This window comes from Phalaenopsis equestris, unplaced genomic scaffold (assembly GCF_001263595.1).
Source record: "Phalaenopsis equestris unplaced genomic scaffold, ASM126359v1 Scaffold000552, whole genome shotgun sequence".
NCBI classification, from domain to species: Eukaryota; Viridiplantae; Streptophyta; class Magnoliopsida; order Asparagales; family Orchidaceae; genus Phalaenopsis; species Phalaenopsis equestris.
Window position 1 is genome coordinate 3,591,980 of NW_018164992.1, and position 23,114 is coordinate 3,615,093.

Below are 23,114 nucleotides of genomic sequence, written 5' to 3' on the forward strand. Positions count from 1 at the left end.
AACTTAAAATCAAATTACACATAATTTGCGCCAACCCAAGCTCATTCAACAAACCAAAGCTAAGTCCAAGCCAAAACAGCCCCTAAAGATTCTTCCTCTGTGCATGTAGAGACCTCCCATTGAATAAGCAAACTTCCAAGTGGCTTGCCACCTCCTTCCCAAGGTCAAACCGCAAAACACCACCTTCTTAGGAGAGGCTACAGTAGCCTTCGCCAGCTAATCTCGAGCTGACATGATTTTCTTTTCAAGAACAGCAGAACATATGCTCCTCTTCATTTGGCCAGTTATCCCACTGCCTCTGCCAAGAGCTGTGAGCATAGGAAATCAAGAACCAGTAACTTTCAGCTCCCCCATCTCTCCATTACCCCTGCTGATTTCCAGAGCTCTAGGCTCTAAGAGGCAGTGTAAATTGACCTTCGAAGGGTAGAAATGGCCTTCCTCACAAGGCCACAAGGTTCTATTGGCCTCTCTCATGGCCACCAAGGCCATAGGAAGAAAATCAAAAATTACAAGGAAAATGATTGATTCTACTTTTTGGCTGGAGTACTTCATTCCCACTTCTTCACATGCTTTGACGAGCTCAAACAACTAACTCCGGTAAGGATTACGACGAGCTTGGCCTCCGGAAACGACGGAAGCTTACCCATGCCATCTGAAGGAAATTTGCTCGAAATGCTTTCCCAAAGCTCTCAACTGTAACGATTCGAGAATTCATTTCCCCATCAGAGGTATACCATTTTTCTCAAAGCTTGCAATTTTTTGCCATGAAATTTAGAGGGCCGTTTTCATTAGCCAAGGAACACGTCTAAAATGGAACCTCGCCCACACAGTAACGATTCGAGAATTCATTCCCCTATCAGAGGTATACCATTTTTTCCCAAAGCTCACAATTTTTTGCCATGAAATTTAGAAGGCCGTTTTCATTAGCTAAGGAACACATATCTAAAATGGAACCTCGCCCACTCTCCTCGCTGATTATTTGTGTCAATTGCAAACAAACTATAGCAGCCGGAGTGGCTGAGTAACAACAATCCGTGAGGGAGAACCTTCTCTCTCCTTTGTCATAGCCCTCCATTTTCTTTTATTAAGATGGACATCTCTGAGTAATCATGTAGATAACATTAAAAAATATGGGTCCCAACTATTAGTTCGCAGCCCCAATCAATCATTGACACAAGTCAAGGATGTTGAGATGGAAAGTAGGAAAAACAAAAAATGGGTTAATACATTATTAAACAATTTGAAACTTCAAAAAATCACAAGAAAAAATAAAAAAGAAAACACTGAAACTCGCATCTAACATGAGAGCTGATTGAGGTGATCATGTCAGGAAGGAAAACAATAAAACTCACAACCAACCTAAGAGTTGATCGATGAGAGAACCTAAAAACACGATGAAGGAAAGCTCTGAGACTTGCATCCAAACTAAGAGAAAGACAGGGAGACTAGATCAGGAAGAAAAGCATTGGGACTCACATCCAGCCTAAAAGTTAGTCGGGGTGATCAGATCAAGAAAAAATGTATTGGGACTTGCATATAACATGAGCTAATCAAGGTGATCGAAGTAGAAAAGAAAACACTGAGACTCAAATTAAACCTAAGAGCTGATCGGGGAGACACTAAGAAAGGTGACTAGCATAATTGCTTCAATCCTAAATGATATCCAAAGAGGATCGCAAGAGCGGAAAGTCGTAGAACTTAATACCTAACCCAAACCCACGAAGAAGGAATCGTAGGGAAAAAAAGTGATTGGAGAAAGAGAGAGATGATCATGAAGCTTGTGATGATTTAATTATTGACGGAAATCAGCTCGGTGCTAATTTTATTATCAGCGGCAATCCTAAGAGAGGGAAGTTGTACTTCCAAAGGTAGCACAACCTCCCGTAAATCAAGGTGAAAGGAGAACATTTAGTTGGGGTCCTATAAGCGATGCGATAGGCCCACAAGGCTTCGAACAACTTCTTGTTCGCTTATAATGTAGGAACACTTGCGTATTTAAAACTACACCCAAACATCAGTGTGGTGGCTTTTACACACGTTTTACTGTATTCAAACAATACAATGTAGTTTCTAGAAAACGGTCTAGCATTTATACAATGATTTAAAAAATTTATATCATAATTTCTATGAATTTTTTATGTTGGTTGTCAACTAACGAACAAAACCCTCCATATTTCGCATCTGGGGCTTGGAACCCGGCAATGGCAATGTACAAATTTCCCAGATTAAAAAGAATTTGCAAAAGCGTCTATGTTGGTGTAGAAATACCAAGTTGATGACCGCACCCATAAACTAAAGCCTTCATCTCAAAAATGAGTTCGATCATTATTGTATAGCCCAACTTCAATCAGCTTTTAGGTCGCTCCTTAACATACAATTGATGTAAGGTTAGCTCCAATAAAACTTTGATTTGTGGATGCAAACGAGCAAATTATTTTGGCATACAACTCAGCAAACAGCTATAGCCACAACTTCTCCATCACATGGCAATAAAGTGGCTGTGCGACCAGTCCATTTCCTAATCTAGGTTTACAAGAATAATCTTATGCTTTCTGCATCATTGTTAAATTTAAATCGGAGGACATTGTTTATAATTTTGGAAGATTTATAGAGAGGCCACTTAAATCTTCATATATTACATATTCTTTAACATTTTCAAAAATATTCCCTTAAATTATGCACTTAGAATATCATTTTGATTACACCAAGGACAAGAAGAAAAGGCAAGGCAAGCTATATGATTATGTAACATATGACATGAAACCTTCAATGTAACAATCCACAATTCTCACTTTCATGCCTCAAATCATAAGAACATTTCCAGCAGTCCCCAAACCTTGACCTAAAACCATCAAACTTTTTCAATCAACTAACAGAGAATCTTCAGATTTTCATCAAACCGTAACAGAGTGTGGAGCCACTACTAGCGTATGACAGACTTCAATAAAGCATAACCAGGATTGCTCGCCTCACTAAAAACCCCTAGACTTCGCCTTAACTAGTTACCCGCCAAAGACCACTAAATTTTGCCTAAACTCATTGAATAAAGATTCAAAAGCTTATCAAACCTCTACAAGTTTTTGTTAAAATTAATTGATGGTTAGATTGTTTCCGCACATACACAATTAATATTAACCCAATCAATATTCGGTAGAGTAATCGGGTGGTACTTTTATATAATGGAAAATGATTAGGGAAAAAGATTAGGTAGTCATCATTAAAGAATGAAGTTTTGCCTGTAAAATATGCACGCATTTAAATTGCTACCTAAACTAACAGGCCAAAGTATTAATTACCTGAAAACAGTTTCAGAAGTTCAGTTATGAAGTGAAGAACTCGTATTCTGGTTCTGGCTCACAGCTTCTTGCTGCTGATTATTTTCTGCATGTTCCGATTCAATGTTAACATTGTCTGTATTTGATTGCTGTTGAGCATGATTATTCTGCTGTTGTGTCAATCTATGATTTCTCCTAGCTTGCCATCTTAAATATTCCACAAGCAAAGAACTTGTACTGATTGCAATCCCAAATCCAGTGAATGATGAAAGTAGTACGGAGAGCACAGCAGCAACTTTAAGCTGGATAATTTTTAAAAAGCCAAAATATAATAAGCGATCACAGTTTCTTAGACTACTCTCTTGGAGTAAAAAGGAATTCCACTCACCAGTTTGTAAAAAATATGAGCAAAGAGGATAACAGTGGCAAACTGGAAGGAAGCATAAGACCAGATGTAGCCCTTGCTGACTGCACAAAAGGATAACAGAAGTAAGATTTAAGCAATGATGAATGCAACTTCAGAAAGGACAGAAGATAAATTATGTTTGGCTACTTCTGCATGATATGCATCATCATCACAAAATACGTAATAGAAATCATGCTGATGGGAATATAGATTCTCAGTTTCTTTTCATCCCAAGTTGCAAGTTAAACTGATGCATGCGGGCATTTGTCAATTTCTAACTATACACAGCAAAGAGACGAGACTTTCAACGTTTTGCAAAACCAAATAACTAATTCTAATCATATACCCACCAAGCCAAAGAAAAGGAATATAATACTTCCTTCAATTAAAATTTACAAATTTAACTTTGAACTTCCTGATTTGGAGATAGTTCCATGAAACTCAAAAGGTATGTTACATTTCAATTTCATACCTTTCCAATTTCCTAGTAAAAAGAAAGCAGACAGAAATGAGAATGCTAACCGAGAACATTCAGCAATGACATTACCCATTGTGGAAGCTATCATGGATGAGAGTAGACCCAACACACAAGAGAATGGAAGAGATACTGCAAGAGCACGTGAGCCCATATCACCAACCTGTTAAACAGTGACGAACATAAAAATGTTAAACTTCGACCACTGGTTGTGTTCTCCTGTAATGCTACTAATAGGAACGGTAAAAAATACTTACCAAAAGTTGCTCCAAAAAGCAGAAGTATGCAAGCATGCTGACCATGACAAGAACAGGAATGTCCTGCCAGATCCTGCCAGAATAACTAGGTGCATCAATTTCCTAAATTACAAGTACCAATTAAAAATGTCCTTCCTTTAGAAAGATAAAAAATAACCCAAAAAAAATGAGGTTGTCATAAGCATGAATAATTTCACCCATTCTGCTTCAATAAACAAGTGTCCATATAGGGGGAAAAAAGGTTCTGTTCCAAAACTTCCTTTTATCTTCATCTTCGTCCTCTTATTATAGAGGCAATATCATCCTTTTCCACAGGGAAATTTTAACAAGAGTGCCCATAACACTCGAATAAAACAAGCAAAATACCAAAAAAGTTGTTGAGATGGACGAGAATTGAAAAAAAGACGAATAATGGCATTAGACCATGCTACGCAAAAGGTAAATTTTTACCATCAGTTCTGCTTTCTTTAATCAATAATTCTTAAATGTTAGCTCTCATCAAGAACCGCACTACTTATGTCTGCATTGGACTTAACGTATTTGCAAAAATAATTCTAAGCCAAAGTTGAAGAGTTGTTCCTGAATGCAAAAACAAGTTTCTAAAAAATAGCAAGTGATAGTCAAAGAAAAGCACAACCTTCCCTACATAGGGTTGTTAAAAAAGCTCGTTATTTGTGAACACCTCATCTTCAGCTCGTTAAGTATTTCGTGTTTGAATATTTTGTTGAGTAAATGAGCCGAACACGAATAATTTTTTTAAGTTCGAATTATAAACGAGCCAAAAAAGAACAACCCTTTTGTTCAATCGTGTTTGGTTCGTTTTAACTCGAAATAAAAAAAATATATATATATTATTTATATAATAATATATTTTATATATTTATATCCAAGTTTAAATCATAACAGCTTATGTGGTCATGTGATTTTGCGTCTTCTACAATACAGAATTGGTGTGGCTTCGAACCCAACATCAAAACTGTAGAAATTTAGTTTAATCGTTCCAATTTCAAGCAAAACACGAACACTCTGTTCACGAGCAATTTCAAACACGAGCAAATTTTGAAAGAGCTGAACACGAGCCAAGTCTGGGCTCTCTCAAGCTCGGCTCATTTACAGCCCTACCCCTGTGAGCCTCCTCAAACTGTAGATGGCTAAGAAAACTAAGAAATGGTTTTTAATCAGGTAGATTACAATTATTTTAAAAACCAAAGTCATCCTAATGTTCAAAATAAGCTTATTTAGATCTAGGGTCTTGACTTCTTATAGGGGCAATCCCTGCAAATTTAATCACTCATGTTTGGTAGAAAAGCATTCTCCATCAAACAGATTTCTTAGCATCAGTTTGGATGTCTAAATCAATGTTTTAGACTTTGAATATAGTTCATAAAAATAGTTGAATGAATGTTAGTGACTTGATCAAATGTCCTATAGTTATGCCATATTAAGAATATTAATAAACCCAATTTGCTAGCATCAACGGGTTATAAACTATACGTCTAAGAACATAGGTTGCACCACCTCAATTACCTAGGGCAGATAGGGGTGAAAATATTTACCAAATAAATTCTTTTAGATTAACGTCAACCCGTACATTGGCAATGGGCTTGGACAAGATTGACCAGATCTAAGAGGCCTGGCATAAGCATCAATTTTCAAAGTCTTCATCTTGACTAGAAGACATCAATTTTAGGAAAATTTACAAACATACCACTCAATTCTTATGCATTTACATGTCTATCACCTAAACTTCAATTTTTACATATATGCCACCTTACCTATAGATAAAGGGTGTATTTCACCTTTGAAAAGTTAAAATAGCAGTATTTTTTATGTGATATGAAACATTTTGGTGGTATAAATGTATCCATTTGAAGGACTCAATTTGTTTGGGCAAACAGATTTGTTACTTTATGACAAACAAAATTAAATTTGGATTGGGCCAATATCTATTAGAGAGTACAACATTGTGACTTGCAACCTCAAAGATTTTATAGCCTTACCCAATAAGTAAGAAGACCCCATTGATTTAGATTTCATTTTAGGGGCTTCATAGCTTTGAGTAGACCCAAATAAAGAATATGGGAGCTTACTTCCTTTATAAGTCCCATAACATGTCAATTATATTTCTAACTAGCATTTGATAATTGAAATTAATTTAATTTGAATCTAGGAAGTATTGCTTTATCCATGAATTACACAAGGATTGAGATTTATAGAGTTGGCTTTAAACCTGCCTTCCTTTGGGACATAACCAAATAGTAGAATCACACAACCGATGGGTCATACAATCTCATCTTATATGCAAGGTTAGTAAATTAGATAATATTTTTATTATTTTAGATGAAATGAATTTTGAAGTGATAACTCATCAAGACCCTTGAATCAACAAGGAAATAGCAAGATCAAGCTCAATCCCTTGGCCTGTCTAATTGATCAACCGAGTCAGTATTGAATGTAATTAAGCTAGGTCCCTAGAAGGTACCGAAATTATTTTCTTCTTGAGAGGTGATTTGGGCAATTTACTATCCTCGGAAACACACTTTAGTTCTGTTGGATCACCCAAGGATTGACTGGGACCCTCGTGCTGAGCTACATAAAATAATTTCATCATTCAAGAATTCACTTATAAACTTATTTAATGCATCGACATACTTCATAAATCCACAAACATCATCATTGATGTTAGTGCATCATTTACAGACATCAAGTATGCCTATGATGCCATTTGAGCACCATTCCAAATATTTGGAGCCATAGCATACTTTCTAAGTTGAGTTCAAATATTAAGGGTATTGTACAATATTTTTTAAATCTCATATTCTTTAGCATATAGTGAATCTATTATATGTTGAATAAATGTATGATATAACTTTAAAAAAACTATTTACTCGTCTATTCGTTTTTTTTATTTTTTATGAGTTTGGCAGCAAAGGCAAGCAGTATACTAGCGTACCCAGAGTTGAAAAAGAAGTTGAAAATGTTACCTGATCCTAGTATTTGAATAAATTTTATATTAAGAGCCCAGAGTTATTATCTAATGAATGTTAGCATGGAAAATTCAACAACCCGGCATCTCTCATAAAAAAAAAAAAAGGGACGAGGGAGTTTGTCGCGAAATGTTGCCTAATCTGAGTATTTGTATAAATTTCATATTAACAGCCAAAGTTATTATCTAATGATTGTTAGATCAAAAAATTCAACGACCCAACCTCTCTCAAAAAGAAAGAATGAGATGAGGGAGTTTGATATGAGGTTCTAGGTCAAATGTTCAAAGGCAAATGAAATAGTATATATGACACTACCCCAAGATTTCGCCCTCATTTTACGAGTACTTTAAGATCTAGGTTCAAGTTTTCCCATAGGGGTACCCTCCCAATAACGGGAGAGCACTTTCGATTAAAGTGAATCATTAGGCACTAAGTATTCAAACTTAGCATATTGTTGTAGCAAATTAGCAAATTTAAAATTTTAAAATTATCACTCTTAGCATATATCTGCACCTGAATCCCGTTGACAACTGTATTGTCCCTCAAAACACCTGAGAAGACTTCCCCACTAGTAATCAAACATTCATATAGGCTTAACTATCTAGGGGTACCCTGCTAAGCTAAACATGGATTCTGTGCCTAGTGTATTATTTGGAACTCTTCAAAGGCAACCCAAGGTTGGTTCAACCCGATCTGAGGTAAGGACAATCTGAATCTCCCTAAATGGTGGCAACCATGGTGTCCTAAAACTCTCTGTACTGGTTGTCCTATGCCTGCTACCGGCTCTTCTCTCCAACAATCCTCTATCATCACTAAGATTGATCCTCCCTATGCTTCTTTGCTAGCAAGGACACGTGCAATCTCGGGCTCCACATAAGGTAGGACTATGCACTTGCCATTTTTCATGAAAGTGTGGGCGTTCCTATACCCAACAAGTTGAGTCTTGTGATCATACTGCCACGGTCTCCAAGCAAAAAGTGACAGGCATCTATGGACAACACATCGCACCAAAAGTTGATCCTGCAGCTGAATCCCAATAGAAAAGCTCTATGAGACACCTATCAATGTCTATAATGTTCTTCTTAAACCATGTCAGAAAATATGGTTGGGGATGTCTCTGAATAGTGATGTTCAATTTGTCCACCATCAGTGTTGAAGTCACATTTTTATGATACCTCCATCGATGATGATGCTGCAAAATTTTTACCTTCATGGTGCAACGAGTGTAGGATATATTATGGTGAAGCCGCTAATGCTCCCTTGGTGCCTCGTCGAACCATAAATATATCTCCCTCATATGGTGGAAGTTGTTATTCATCTTGTTTAGATTTCTCGCCAATGCACCCTACTCGATGAAAGTCAAAACTTGACTCGTCGAGCAACTAGAAGCGATGTGTCCAAAACGATGACACTTAAAGCATTTTATGGATGGAGTTGTAGTGGGAATGCTACTCTTCTCAAACATCTTCTCACTCCGAGTAACTTTGTCCTACTCCTAAGAAGTTTGCTAAACTCCCTGAGGTGTGGTCCTCCTGAGGTCTCCAACTATGGGTGGTTGCCTGCTCAACTAACTGACAACTTCTGTTGTTTCTCCACTTTCGGTGCTATGTCCCTCGGTGTCCAATAGGGTTGCAACTAAGCCACATTACTGATGACGGGCTTCAACCTTCCAAATACTTGGCAATAGAGTGCTCCTCTATTTCCTTCGACTCACACTTCAACTTAAGCTATATGATGTTATCGTGTACTCCTCTACTGATAGCTCCTTCTGTTGCAAATAGTGGGACTTTAAGAAAATATTTTGTCAAGAATGTCGGGGTAGGTACTATCGTTGTATCTCTCATTTCATCTTCTTTCAGAAAGTGATTGTCTCATCATCCTCTCTGCCTCACCCTTTCTAATTATCCCACCACAAAGAAGAATTCTTCTTCAATTTGATGGTGAGGAGCTCAACTCTTTTGTCATCGGGCACTTGTATTCAAAGATCTGCTTCACACTCTGCATCCATTTGAGAAATCCATATAATTCATTCTCTACTCGAAGCCCGATAAGTACACTATAAATCTTAGATCTCTGTATCCCCCAATAGGTGTGTTTTCTTTGTGTCTTCAAACAGTCAATCCATTTATGTCCTCTAAAAGGAGCCTCAACTTAGTATCCTCCAACAACACCTCATTTCAGTATTCTCTAACAACCATCTTATCTTTGTGTCTTCCAATAGACACATTAGCACTAGATCTCCACTGATATTGTACCCCAAAATGTTGTGGCTTGTATATGTCTCCGTTGGAATCATCCCTACAAAAGGGATTCAGGTGTTCTATTTGTTCTCCTTCACGACTTTCACTACTACAAATCGACAAACGTCTCGCCATGGGTTCATTTCACAATGGCATCGAGCAAATGTAGCACTTGGTTGAGTAACCAGTATATGTTGTCAATGTCAGGTTCCTGACCGAATTCTGGCAATTGTCTCGGCAGTGGTTTGGTTTTGGACAGGGTATAGGTAGGTGGAAGGATGTGTGTAGGGTGGGAGGAAAAGAAAACATTTCTTCTTTCGGATAGAGTGGGTGTTAGGGGTGCTAGAAATACTAGAATAGGACTAGTTTTAGGCTATTGATACCAATTTATAATAGAGTTAACTCAAACCACAATACGAAAAATAATTTTTTTACTAAAAACAAATACATAGTTATAACCAAACACACTTGAAATGAAAATTACAACAAAACAAGATAAACTCAACCATGGCCTAATCCAAGGGTGGTGGAGGTCAGCGGGGTGGTTGGGGAGTAGTGGTAGAATGTTGAAATAGGTTGTGGGTTGTTGGACAACAAAAAGAGGTGTTGGAATTGCATTGGCGATGAAGCAGAGGGCCTGGAACGACAACAACTGGCAATTGAAAAACTGAGACGGCGAGGGGCCATGACGGTAAGTGTAGTGAACTGCATACTAGCAAGTGTTGTCCTAAGGGGAGGGTTGTGGTAGCGAGGCATAGGTGCTTGGGTGGCGGTACTGCAAAAAAAAGACACCAAGGTTGATTCTTAGGCGGCTGCAGCAAGTACGGAGGGTCAAACAGTAGTCAAAACAGAAAAGCGAGAAACAGGAGCGGAGGCAAAGGTGAAAGGTTGGGACTGCGAGTGCAGTTTGGACAAAAGGAGGGGAAGGCAATGACGACGGCCGGAAAGATTGCGAAGGAGTTGGGTCGGGATAAATACCCCTAACAAACAAGCTACAGTCAGAGCACCACTCGTCCCTTGGAAGAAGATCACTACCTCATACGAGTTATAGCTAGAGTACCTTTTCACCCTAAGATAAAATCCTAGAAGAGGAAACCCTAGATGCAGACGACTGTCCTGACTAAAAACAACATAAGAACTACCTTTCAAACCCTAATGCAGCACATACATAAAAAAAGAACTAAAAATGAATGCAAGGTAATATAGAAAAAAACCATAAGAAAGGAAAACATGACTTTCAGACACTCGTCACCCGACCCCTGCGATATTGAATCTCGCAGTACTGTAGTAGCTACAGTATGCAAAAATTATGTGCGGAAAAGATATAACGTCAAGATGAATCATCAAGCTTTTGGCAAGAAAGCAATATGTAAGACATCATCTATGCAAAGTCATTCTCTCGTAGCATTAAAAAAAGGAGTTATTGTAGCCCATCTATAAAGCAAAATCATAATGTTTTTTCTCCATTTTTTAAGGTGAAGTTCTAATATAGCTTGAGCAACTCTCCTGATAATAAAGAAGAATTCATTATTTCAAAAGTTTTCAAAACTTGTGAATTTTGAGTTGAGGTGTATAGGCAAGCATTACGTTATGCTTTTATTTCAAGTTAGTGTCTATGAAAGCAATGACATAAAAATGAGAAAAAACAAAGTGGCAAGGTAACAAATGGGTTTAAGACGATCGGTTTTATGTGATACTCCTTAAAGAATACAACAACTGAGTGAGTAGATGGATGCATTGTTCTATGGGAAATACTATGAAATTAATATAGAGATATTTGGAAAGTTGAGTAAAAACAGCCTAAGCCAACATCTCTTCGTGAATTTATTGTTTTACTCACTCCAACAAGGCAATACAGCTCAGCACGTCAGATGTCACAAGCAGCAATCTTTACATCATAATGAAAATAAATTGCTTGAGCCTTGAAATAAACATCATCTCCCCACGAATCTTGTTGGCTCTCATGTTACAGAGTCTCCAAAGCTCGCCTTAACAAATGCCTAAAAGGGTGAGGCATGATTTACACTGAAAGAAATGCCTGAGGGTCTCATGACAAATGCCATATTGGGGGTGAGTTGTGATGAAATCCGTAGATGTTAGAAGAAGAAAAAGAGCTCAAGAAATTACACCTATCATAATTTGCATTATTGGTGTCAAGCTAAGTTCGCAATAAGCTACCCAAAGGTTTAAGAAGAGGGCCCTGACAAAAAAAATGCTCGCTGGTGTGTTTAGAGCCGACATTTAAGGGAAAACGATGAATGACGAACTGAGGGCAGGGTAGGAGTCAAAGTAAGCGAAGGCTCTAAGTGCAGAAGAGATTGAGATTTGTGAGGAAATGAAATATCAAGAGAGAGGACAGGGAAGACAAAGGCACAAAATACAGTGTGTATAGCGCATGTGAGGCCCGCACCCTTGCATCATCTACATGGCTCATAGCAGGACAGTACAATAGAAATTCAAATGACAATGTCCCAATCAACTGCATTAGTTACTTGTCTTTGACATCTCAATCACCCAAGTTGAGTTAGAGCTCGAATTGAGGTCAACAGTTGAGAGTTTCAAAGGCCACGAGTTCCATGGGTTCTATATGGACTGGCAAGTTGAAGACATTGAGTTGAAGGCATAGCTAAGATAGGAAGGCTACAATAATGGATGAGGGTCACAGAAGAGGCTCATGGGTTGCGTGATTTGCACAAATAGGTTCAGGGTACTATAAATGACTAGGAGAAAATATGCCAAAAGGGGGAGAAAGTGGAATCAAGAGCAGGAGACTAATAAATTAAGATTAAGATTGCCAATGATCGAGAGAGTTCACCCAGAGAGTAAGAAGATGCGAAGGAAAGATGGGCGTGGCAGCAGAGCCAACTTGACAAGGGAGTTGCAATATTAAGAAATGTAGATAAGATGTGTAATGTCATGTAGCTGCGATAGGATATAACTGCGGTTGAGGTAGTAATTTAGATTGCAATGCAACTAAGGGGAATCAAGAGCAGGAGACTAATAAATTAAGATTAAGATTGCCAATGATCGAGAGAGTTCACTCAGAGAGTAAGAAGATGCGAAGGAAAGATGAGCGTGGCAGCAGAACCAACGTGACAAGGGAGGTGCAATATTAAGAAATGTAGATAAGATGTGTAATGTCATGTAGCTGCGATAGTATATAACTGCGGTTGAGGTAGTAATTTAGATTGCAATGCAACTATTGGGCTAATCCTCTGACGCCAAACTTAAGGAGAGAGAAATTTCTACAATAACAAGAGTTGAAGGTGCCCTAAAAGCAAAGAGAGGCTTATGTTGATGTGCTTACAGCTAGCAAAGGTGTGAGAAATACCCAAGCTAACACGTTGATTGTGGCCGCAAGTTTTTTCTTTTCCTCTTTTTTTCAGGTCTTTCGTGCCAGTAGATAATCTTTTCTCCTAGCATATCCGATGCAAAATGGCTTGATCAATGTCCCTTTGCTGGGAGTTTCTCTATAGGAAATATTGCAAATAAACTTTTGCCAGAATATTATATCAAAAGAAATGGCTCGTTGTAGTTTGCAGTTTCTAACATAAGCAATCAAACTTCGTAAGAAAATGCATAATAAACTATAATTTGTAACTTAGTCCCCATTTCTGTTTTTACCTATTTCAGAAGATCGTCAACATCAATAACTTCAATAAAACTGAAAATATATGATTTCCCCAAGAGCGCGCGCGCGCACACACACACAAAACAAGGTTTTTCGTGCTTATTAGCTCACTGACAGAAAAATGATGGTGGGGTTGTTGGTTCAGACATGACAGCTGCCACATGAAAGAAAATTGAGATGGCACAATAAAATCTGATGAAACCAAGCAACTCATTTCAATCTAATTGAGAAAGTGGAAAATTTCTTTGAACGTCAAACATTTAATTCAATGAGACAAACTCTGACTAAGGTTAATAATCATAATAACTATTCAAGTTACCTATTGTCAATACTTCAGAATTACCTGTAACGAGAAGGTTCTCTTTCTTGAAAAGTATTTGATGCCCTTCTATTAGCAGTCTGATGATTTTGCAATCTCAGTAATGTTACAGGAAGATTTTCCACTTCTTGCTTGCAGACATCACAGGTCTTATTTCCCTTGATGCTGAACCATTTTATTGTACATTCTTTGTGAGCAAGTGCAAGTTCTCCTTTGCAGCTACACTCCATCTTAAAAGTTTCCCCTCCTTCCCCAAGCTCACATAAGCATATCCTGCAAACAGCCTCTTCTTCAGGAATATCTTCACCTTCATCATCAGCTGATGCCAAGAAATATGAAGCCAGCAGCTTTCAAGTTTGCTTGGTGAAATTAAAAGTACTTTCACTATAGTAAATAAAGTGACAAATTCAAAAATTATAATATTCTTCACCAAAACTTTTCAGGAAATAAATTTAGTTTCAAGGCTTAGGTTAACCTTGGTCCACAAGCCTTAAAACTTAACTTGGTGACACACTGGCATATTTTGAAATGTCCAATAATACAAGTTTTCTTCATGAATATATAAAATGAGATGCTGAAAATCATGGAACAAGCGAGCAAATTTCTGAAGGAACTCAATCACAAAAGAGTAAGGAATTGCATAGCCAAATACAAATTGTATCACATGCCACAAGCCCTAAAAAAATACATAACCAATAGGGATTCAACTCCAAAACAAAGAATCACATAACGAAAAAATTGAAACAAAAAATTCTCAACTAGAGCCATAAAAGACAAATGCTCTAATGAAAAGATCGCCAAGGAATCACTGGAAAAAAACAAAAAACCACATCACACAAAAAGCCTCAAGAGGGTTGCAAAAGCCCAAAAACAAAACAAAAGTCACAATATGTAATTAAAAATAGCAGCAAAGTTCAATGAAAAAAAATTCTCATGGTAATGATAGGATACGAATAGAAAAGAAATAAAATACCAAAATTTCATGGTTGGGAAAAATACTAGGCATCATACTAAAATTAACCAAAAGTCTAATAAACCTTTTATTCTCATGCTATTTGTTGCGACACAAATCTATTGTATATTCAATGTCAATAAATTTTGTGATCCACATTAATTCTATCTATGCTTGGAAAATTTAACCCCAATGAGTTGTTCTATCAATATTTGCTAAGTACAACTAAGCATAATTGTTGTGCTTCTTTTAGAGATGTAAACAAATCAACACGTGAATTAATGTTTTGCCAATAATAACAATAACAATGACAGCCACCAACAGTCTACAAAACTTCATCGCCCATTATAAGTTGAAGCGCAATATTAGAATTATCATCTAAAAACGGTTAGGATTATGTTTGAAAGTAAATCATAAATTTAGTGGAAAGAGAGAAGAATCCAAGGCAATGATTGACGGTTCATGATATAATTTATTCTAGCCAATTTGAAGCATTGACCCCCATTCATCACATACCTTTATAACTCCAAATTTTTCAAGTAGTTGAATTCTTAAATGTTCTTTTGAAATACTACGAAAATTTTGAGCAAAGTTAAAGGGACAGAATTGGAATGTGTTATAGGTACTAGATATCAGAAACCAAGTTTAGCATATATTATAAAGAGGGTAAACGACAATAAAGGCGTTAAGACTCTTTTGTGGGAATCAGGAATTGAACATGAAAGTTAGACAGAATTTACTCCAAATCAAACATTGAAATTGTGGAATCCAATTGATGTCCTTGATGGCCGTGATTATGACCCCACTTCCATATTCAAGAAAGGAAAATTCCCTCGTTGCACCAAATTCAAAAATGGATAAGGCCCTTTGTAGGTTTGATTCTAGTCGAGCTCTTATGAGTTCGGCTATGATTAAAATCAAAATTATTTCGATTTGAGATAATTTTGATTCTAATGATTTGATTTTGAGTTGACTCCTGAATCCACAAATAATGGTATATAGAGATTTTAATTCTAATTTTTCTATTTAACAAAAAAATTCTGCAAATAAGTTGTTTATAAAATGCACAAACCAAACAATTACAACTTATCCAGAACAATGACAGATTGGTCATTTTTCCAGAATCAGTTGTTCTCTAAACGCACAAATCAAACAGACAGACAACTTATCCGGATCAGCTGCTTATCAACAGATTATCAAGATAAGCTGGATAAACTGCAGCTGCCCCAAACAGACCCTTAGTGTTAGAGATGTTGTAATGCCAAAGTCATTGAGTCAGGATTTTGTTAGAACATGTCACACATACCTAGATGTCGTTTTCATCGTTGTCCTTGAACCCCGAAAGCGACATTCTTACAGCTTTGTTTGATGGTTCATATATAGCAGGAGTTATATATGTGCGCTCATACTTCGAACATAAACACCTAAATAAAACCAAGAAGTAAGAAAAGAAAAGAAAAAAAAGAGGGTGAGAGAGATGAGGGATTGATCCATTTGACATACAAAAATAGTAAAGGATGGATAGACCCTCAAAACTGCATTTAAAACGATTTCCAACACCCGATGACATGAAAAAGCCTCTTTTAAGACTTTCATCATCCCAACATTCCAAATATTTAAACTTCTTCCCACTATCAATATGAAGCATAAATAATTCTCGCATGAAGGTTGCAGAGAGGGGAAGAGAGAGAACAAACGAGCCCAAACATCAAGATCTCAATGCATCTTAAAAATCGCTAAATCATGCCCACTAATACAGCTCCAAACCTCCAAAAACAGGGTTAAGTCGCGGCCTAAAAGTAGACCAAAACCGAGCCAAAACCAAGCCGAAACCAAGCCCAAAAGCTAGCAGGATCAAACCGCAGCCCCTAACTAGGCCAAAACCGAGCCACAACCAAGCCGAAACCAAGCCCAAAAGCTGCAACCCAACACCCCTCAACAAGATCAAACTGCAGCTCCTAACTAGGCCAAAACCGAACCACAACCAAGCCAAAACCAAGCCCAAAAGCTTCAGCCCAAATCTCCGCAATAGAGTCAAATCGCGGCCCCAAAGTACGCCAAAACAGTCCCAAAATATCGCTAAAAGGCGCATTTAAAATCCCCCAAAACTACAGCCATTTCAGCCCACCAAAACATAATTTTAAAATGTTCCAAATAACTTGCCGAAATCAGCCCACAAAAGGTGCATTTTAAAAGCTTCGAAACTGTAGCCAATTTAGCCCAAAAATTGAATTTTAAAAGGCTTTAAACTACCGCCCAAACACCCACAAATTTACATTTTTAAAAGGTCCAAAAAAAAAAAAACTACAGCACAAAACGCCCCGAATATCGTATTTTAAAAGGCTCAAAAACTGTAGCCCAAACATCAGCAAATAAATGAAACCAATAGATGCTGCCCAAAAGCCACCAAACCAATCCAATGAACCAACGAAGAAATCACCAAAAGTGGCCAGAATCACAGCCCATAAATCACCAAAACTGCGACCCAAAACCTGCCTTTTCAAGAATCCTAAATGTGTGCACATTTTGCTCAAGTATAAGTATTTCTTGGATTCAAGTATACCGCACATACACAATTGCATCATTATATGAAAAGATATTAAACACATTTAACCACAGCAATTCTATGTCTTTATGATTCCTCGTTTTCAAGTGCAAATGTTCAAATTTAAAAGAAAAAGAGGATTTATATACTCAGCATTTAAGTTCCTATGCATTTATAGGTTTAACACCAACTTTATCATATAGTGGTTAGCATGCATGAACAAATGAAAGTTTAGGTGTTAGATATGTAAATGTATAAGTATTTTGTGGCATGCATGAAAATTTCCTTCACAGTTAATACCGCACCAAAAAAGACAGGAATCTACCCATCAAGAAAGATTGCAAAATATATGATTTCAACATAGGGCAACAACCACAATACTTCAATTGCTAATAAACACATCAGTCCCGCAACGCATAAGAGAAATTCTTATAAGCATTTGCATACAAACCACACAATGATTATGTATTTACACAAACACCTAAAAAAATCAATGGTTCTATGTAAAGTCCTTAAATCTTTAAACAAATATACCATTATTGTCTAATACTTATGCATGAGAATATCAAATCAAAATATTATGAATATTCATATGAAAATTTGGGTGTCAGATTTGTAAATTGAAGGTTTCAAATTGTCCATGGGAACAAAACAGCGAGCTCCGAGGTTTCAAGCTTGAGGAGAGCCAAATCAGTGAGTCATATTTGTCCAAACAATTCTTCCACTGTAGCCCAAATCAGTGAGTCATATTTTAAAAGGCTCAAAAACTATAGCCCAAATATCAGCAAATAAATGAAACCAATAGATGCTGCTCAAAAGCCACCAAACCAATCCAATGAACCAATCACCAAAACAAGCCAGCATTTTGGAGGTAGCCTCTATTAATCTTCATGGGTCTGATCTTTCTAATAGCTCATTCATTAACATATATGTGCTTCTTTTCCTAATCATATTTAATGTGTCAAAGCTTGCAATTCACTAAATCTTTATGAATAAAACCAGAAATCATACCCTTTGGCATATTAAATAAGATTAGGAAATGAAGCATATATATGTTAATGAATGAGCTACCAGAAAGATCGAACTCATGAAGATTAATAGAGGTTGCCTCCAAAATGCTCAAAGAAAGGAGAAAGAGCAAACTAGAAAGAGTCGAACGGCAAAGCTTCAGCAACGACACAGAACCAGCCGCAATCCAACAACAAAACTTGCCCCTTTTTTTTATTTTTGCACAAAATAGAACAGAGAAAACCAAAGCTCCAAGCACAAAGAACAGACCAACCAAGAGGGAAGAATCACTCAGAATTTTGGTAGAACATCCCCCCTCTCCAAAATTTAAACAACTAGAAACCCTTCCCCAAGTGGGGTTTATAGAGCCAGGGGAGAGGAGAAGCCTTACCTGCACTTACCTGGGCGGTGAGTCGAAAGTGAGAAGGACGAGCGCGTGGCGACAAACATTGCAGGGGCAGGTATCGACCATAGAAGCGAAGCTTTTAGGCAGAGGGCGTGGAGAGTAGGTGGGGACACAGGGGAAGTGGAGGAAAGGTCGAAAGTTGTACTGAGGGGGCCTCGAGGAAGCTTCGCGGGAAGAAGGGAGTTCGGTCGTGAAGCTCGGCAAGGGCAGCGATCGGGCAACCCGAGAATAAGTAGGGCACGTGCTGGCTCGATCGAAGGGAGGGCTCTCAGCTGACGCAGTTAGGGCTCGGCTTGAGCAGTGGCTGCAGGATAAGGGATGTAAGGATTTTTTTTCTTTTTTTTTATTTTAATATTTAAAATTCTACAATTCGTACAATATTCGTCTGTGCATGGAACCACATCTAAATGGGTGTCCTCCCTGGGTAATTTTGAAGTTCCGGACGCGCCGACACAGTCCATTTCATCATAACGTTGTCGACGATCGAGTCAAAAATGCGTCGAATTTGATTTTCGTCAAAATTTCGGCTCGCGATAAAAAATTATTTAAGTTTAGATTAATAACGGCCCAGACGATGCGAATTGTGGTAAACAAACGTGTCGATTGTTCAAATTACGAATTTTGTGCACGCGAATGTGCAGATTGTGCATAAATTGATCCTAGAGTTTAATGGTCCTATAGGGACTCCTTTTGGGTTTCCTCATGTTGGTTTCAACCTCCTAACTGCTAGAGGCCGAGGCCACGCGTGCGAAACTCCAAAAGGGTAAGAAGTAGGTTGAATTTCTAAAATGAGGTGGGTCTCATTTCTAGGGCTCTAAGATAGTCAAAGAGAAAATTCTAAAGCTAGACCATAAACCCTAAAAAAAACCATATCTCACTAAAAATGAGGTCAACAGCAATGTTTTCAAAACGTCGTTGTACCGTTTGGTTCGAACGTTTTTTGTCAGGTTATCTAAATACAGAGTTTTGTATTTCTTAAACACGCGGCCGCATGCTCTGCTTCTCGTTCGCATCTCGCAACCGAGGGTCTCATTCGGATCTCCCGTGTCCTAGCCGCTCCTCCCTCTTCGACAATCGATCTCACAACAGGTATTTGTTTGCATATATCGACATGTTGGCAGAAGTTCTTCTAACGGGCATTTGTGATTCATAGAGGGCGGGTGGACACTCGCTTAGCTCGTCCACTGGTGGCGAGATCCACGCTTCAGATTCATCATAGCTTAGAAGTGTGAGGGAAGATATTCGAGAGCTTCTTAAGACAAGTTTTGCCATATGATACTAGTAATGAATTTTGAAGCTCTTTTGTGTTGTGTACGTGTTCTTATTTTTATTTATTACTGGAAGATGACACATAATGAGATTAGTGTATGGGGGTATAGCATTGATCCAGATATGTTTTTGTTCTTGGTTTAACTAGAGAGAGGGATTTGGTTTTGTTGATGTGATTAGTTCTAATGAATGACACTTTTATTCAGCATAGTGATTTCACTATGTAATTTTCTAAGCAAAGAAATGCGAATGAACTAAAAAATTTTAAGGAAGATAATTGACAAGAGTACGCAGGACATATAATATGTACCTTGAGCGTTGTTTTCTGGTGATATATTGTTTAACATATATTATATTAACCAAATTTGGGTTGATCTGGCTATCATAGAAAAAGATTCAAGTTCAGAGACAATAGTATAGCTTTGGGATTCTTTTTTACATGTATTGTCAAGTTCCGTACCAAAATGTGCCTTGAATGTTGTTTCATTCAGTTCAGGGGCAGAATTGTCATTTATCCACAAACTGTTGCAAATCAGCTGTTTTCTAAACGCTCAAATCAAATAGTCAGTCAGCTTATTAAGATAAGTTGTTTATCTGGATAAGCTGGATTAGTTGCAGCTGCGCAAACAGACACTAAGTTACCACCACCGCATTGGAAAAATCTTGTTTTTTTCCAACTAGACAAGGCATTTTCCAATTAGTGCAGTTAGTCAATAAATGAATATTCCCACAAAGGAGCAGATTAATGTTGTATACATGATATTAAGGTAGCTTAGAAGATCACCAAGTAAAAAGCATGTTCTGTAAGAAAGAGACAGATAAGGTAATGAAATCTTTAATATTTAGAATCCATAACTAATAGTAAATCCACATGATACCGTAGTTAACCCAAATCACGAATACAAAAACTGATTGTTGAATTTCGAAAGAATTATAAACATGACACTAGAAAAGCAGGAGATAAACGACAAACAAACACTACAACACAAACAAATAAAGAAGGCCCTGTTGTTGGATGGTGGTCGGCGAGAAAAAACAGCGCCTGGAAGGGTTCCTGAGAGAAGCAGCAGGGGGTTGGCGACCTGCTAGCTGGTGGCAGGCGGCTGCTGGGAGTTCCAAATGACTGTTGGGAAGAGCAGGATGGACTGTTGGAGGGTGGTTCGCGAGGAAGACGGCGACTAGAAAGAGTCTCGAGGGAAGTAGTAGGACTAACATCAGTAGGGGCGGCGTTGCGATTGCAGAAAGAGGGCTGAAAGGTGGTTGGCAATTGTAGGTGAAAGTTGGGTTGTTGTGGAAGAGTTGCGAGGTGGCTGGTGAATGTAGGGGAGGGGTTGCGGCTGCTGTAAGAGAGCTATAAAATGTCTCGTCCAGGTCGAGCTACAGTCGGAGCACCACCCAGACTCTTAGAGAAGATCACCACCTCAGACGATGAGTAGCCGAAGCACCTCCTCGCAGTCAAATACAGCCCGCAAAGAGAAACACAGAACGTCGCAGCTGTCCAAACAGAATGTTGAATTCTTAAGCAACAAAAGACCTCATTTCCTAAGCAAAACAGACCATATATATAAGAGGGATTAGGACTTATATTAGGCAATGCTTTCAATTAGGAAATATAATAAAATTGAAGTAATATAATAGGCAAGGATTAGGACTTTGTATAAGGCAATGTTTTCAATTTCAGAAATAGAATAAAAAAGGAAGTAATATAATAGGCCATAATTTATAATATGGGATTTCATGAAAAAGAAAAGAAATATATGATGGAAAAATAAAGAAAATGAAGGGAAAGGGGAGGAAGAAACTTGAGGACAGAGAAAGGAAAGAAAGGAAACATTATAAATGCTTTATAAAGGGGGTTGAAAGCCCGCCCTCGTTGGGGACCACTCGGTCCAACCAAGTTGGATGAACCCTAGGTTGGGTCCTCCTCAAAGCCCAGCGTCAATCTCCCGGTGTTGGAGGAGCTTCGACCTCATTCGTCGAAGCTTTCTGGTTCTCGCCAACCGTTCCTCAATCCCATTGTGACTGCCCTGGCTACAAAAACTTCTGAAGAGCTTTTCCCACTTGCGAGCATACCTCTATATTGATCTGTTATGGTTCGACATAATATGAGTCAGAGGTAAACCACTACACGTAGGTTTTCTTTAGTCAAATTTCGAACAAATAAATATCTTATATATTTCTCTTCTATGACAAGTTGGGCCTTAGCGAGGTTGAGATTTGCAAGAATTTGGTTGATAGGTGATTCTTATTATCTTCCAGATCTTCCATCTGACTTTCGAAGTTTAGGAAAACTTACATCTTCTGTTGTGTTTCAATAACAAGAGTTCTACACTGGTCTTTCATCTCTTCATATGAAAAACCCGAGGTAAGAGCTAGCAGTGTAGCCGCTGGCGATGCTATGAGTTGTGAGTTGTCGTTATTAAGACCATCCACTGAAATTTTAAATTTCGACATCGCCGGTCTGCATGAACTTTATTTATCTCAACTAGAAGTTCCCTCTCTTCTAGTAGAGCAGGAACAACAATCTCATCAAAAGTAGCATGTTCCTTTTGATCACATAGAGGAAATGCATTGGATGTATCCACAAACAAGGGAGTTCCACGGGTAAAGGCATCATCAGATGAAAATCCTCATTTGAATTGCTCTTCAATGCCTGCAGTGCATTTATCCAACTTTTTTATGACACTACTTGGTGAAGTAAATCCTTCCCCTGGTTGTGCATTCTACTTCAACATGCCCAAACCCGCGACACCTGCAACATTTTTTGGCTATGAAGAACTTGCGGATTGGTTTCGTTGGATAGTAATAAGGTGGAGACATTTGGTGGTGCAATCTCTCCACTTCAAAAGCTAGGGTCTGCAACTTATGGCAGTAAATAATTGGTAGGAACTGGCACTGTGTTTCCCGCTTCATCATCATATCTTCTCGTTCTCTCCTTCGACCTTTCGGATCACGGTCAAGTAGCCTCCCATTGGATTTTATCTTCTTCGTTTGTAATCCTCCAACAAAGTGGGTGAATCTCTACTCCCGAAACTAGGGCTGTCAAAACGGCTCGTTGTTCGCGAACACCTCGTGTTCGGCTCATTAATTTCGTTCGATAAGTTAACGAGCTGAACACAAACTAAGATGTGTTTGTTCGTGTTCGGCTCGTTTTGGCTCGAAATACTACTCATCAAGTTTATATATATGTGTACTATTTTAAAAAAATCTAAATGACTATAAGGTTACAAAGATTTATAATCAATTAAAATATTGATTAAAAAAATAGAATAAAAATTATTAAATTAGATTCAAATGGTGTTTTAATATGAATAATATATATTAAATCTTGCTCAAACCCTTAT

General features: G+C 37.9%; 1 protein-coding gene across 5 annotated transcripts in view; it reads right to left on the reverse strand.

Moving 5' to 3' along the window:
* The window catches only part of LOC110029127 (E3 ubiquitin-protein ligase MARCH6-like), a 31,366-nt gene that overhangs the window by 3,584 nt on the left and 4,668 nt on the right, over positions 1 to 23,114 (reverse strand). For 2 of the 5 annotated variants that reach the window (XM_020731251.1, XM_020731250.1), the window contains exons 4-8: positions 13,615 to 13,909; positions 4,414 to 4,486; positions 4,229 to 4,319; positions 3,664 to 3,743; positions 3,297 to 3,577 (exon numbers count right to left, since the gene is read on the reverse strand). In XM_020731251.1, coding sequence (XP_020586910.1) covers positions 3,317 to 3,577; positions 3,664 to 3,743; positions 4,229 to 4,319; positions 4,414 to 4,486; positions 13,615 to 13,909 — 800 coding nt within the window. In that variant the 3' untranslated portion in view covers positions 3,297 to 3,316. Of the gene's footprint in view, positions 1 to 3,296; positions 3,578 to 3,663; positions 3,744 to 4,203; positions 4,320 to 4,413; positions 4,487 to 13,614; positions 13,980 to 23,114 lie in introns of those variants that run through there. The other 3 variants (XM_020731253.1, XM_020731252.1, XM_020731254.1) reach the window with 3 other exon arrangements.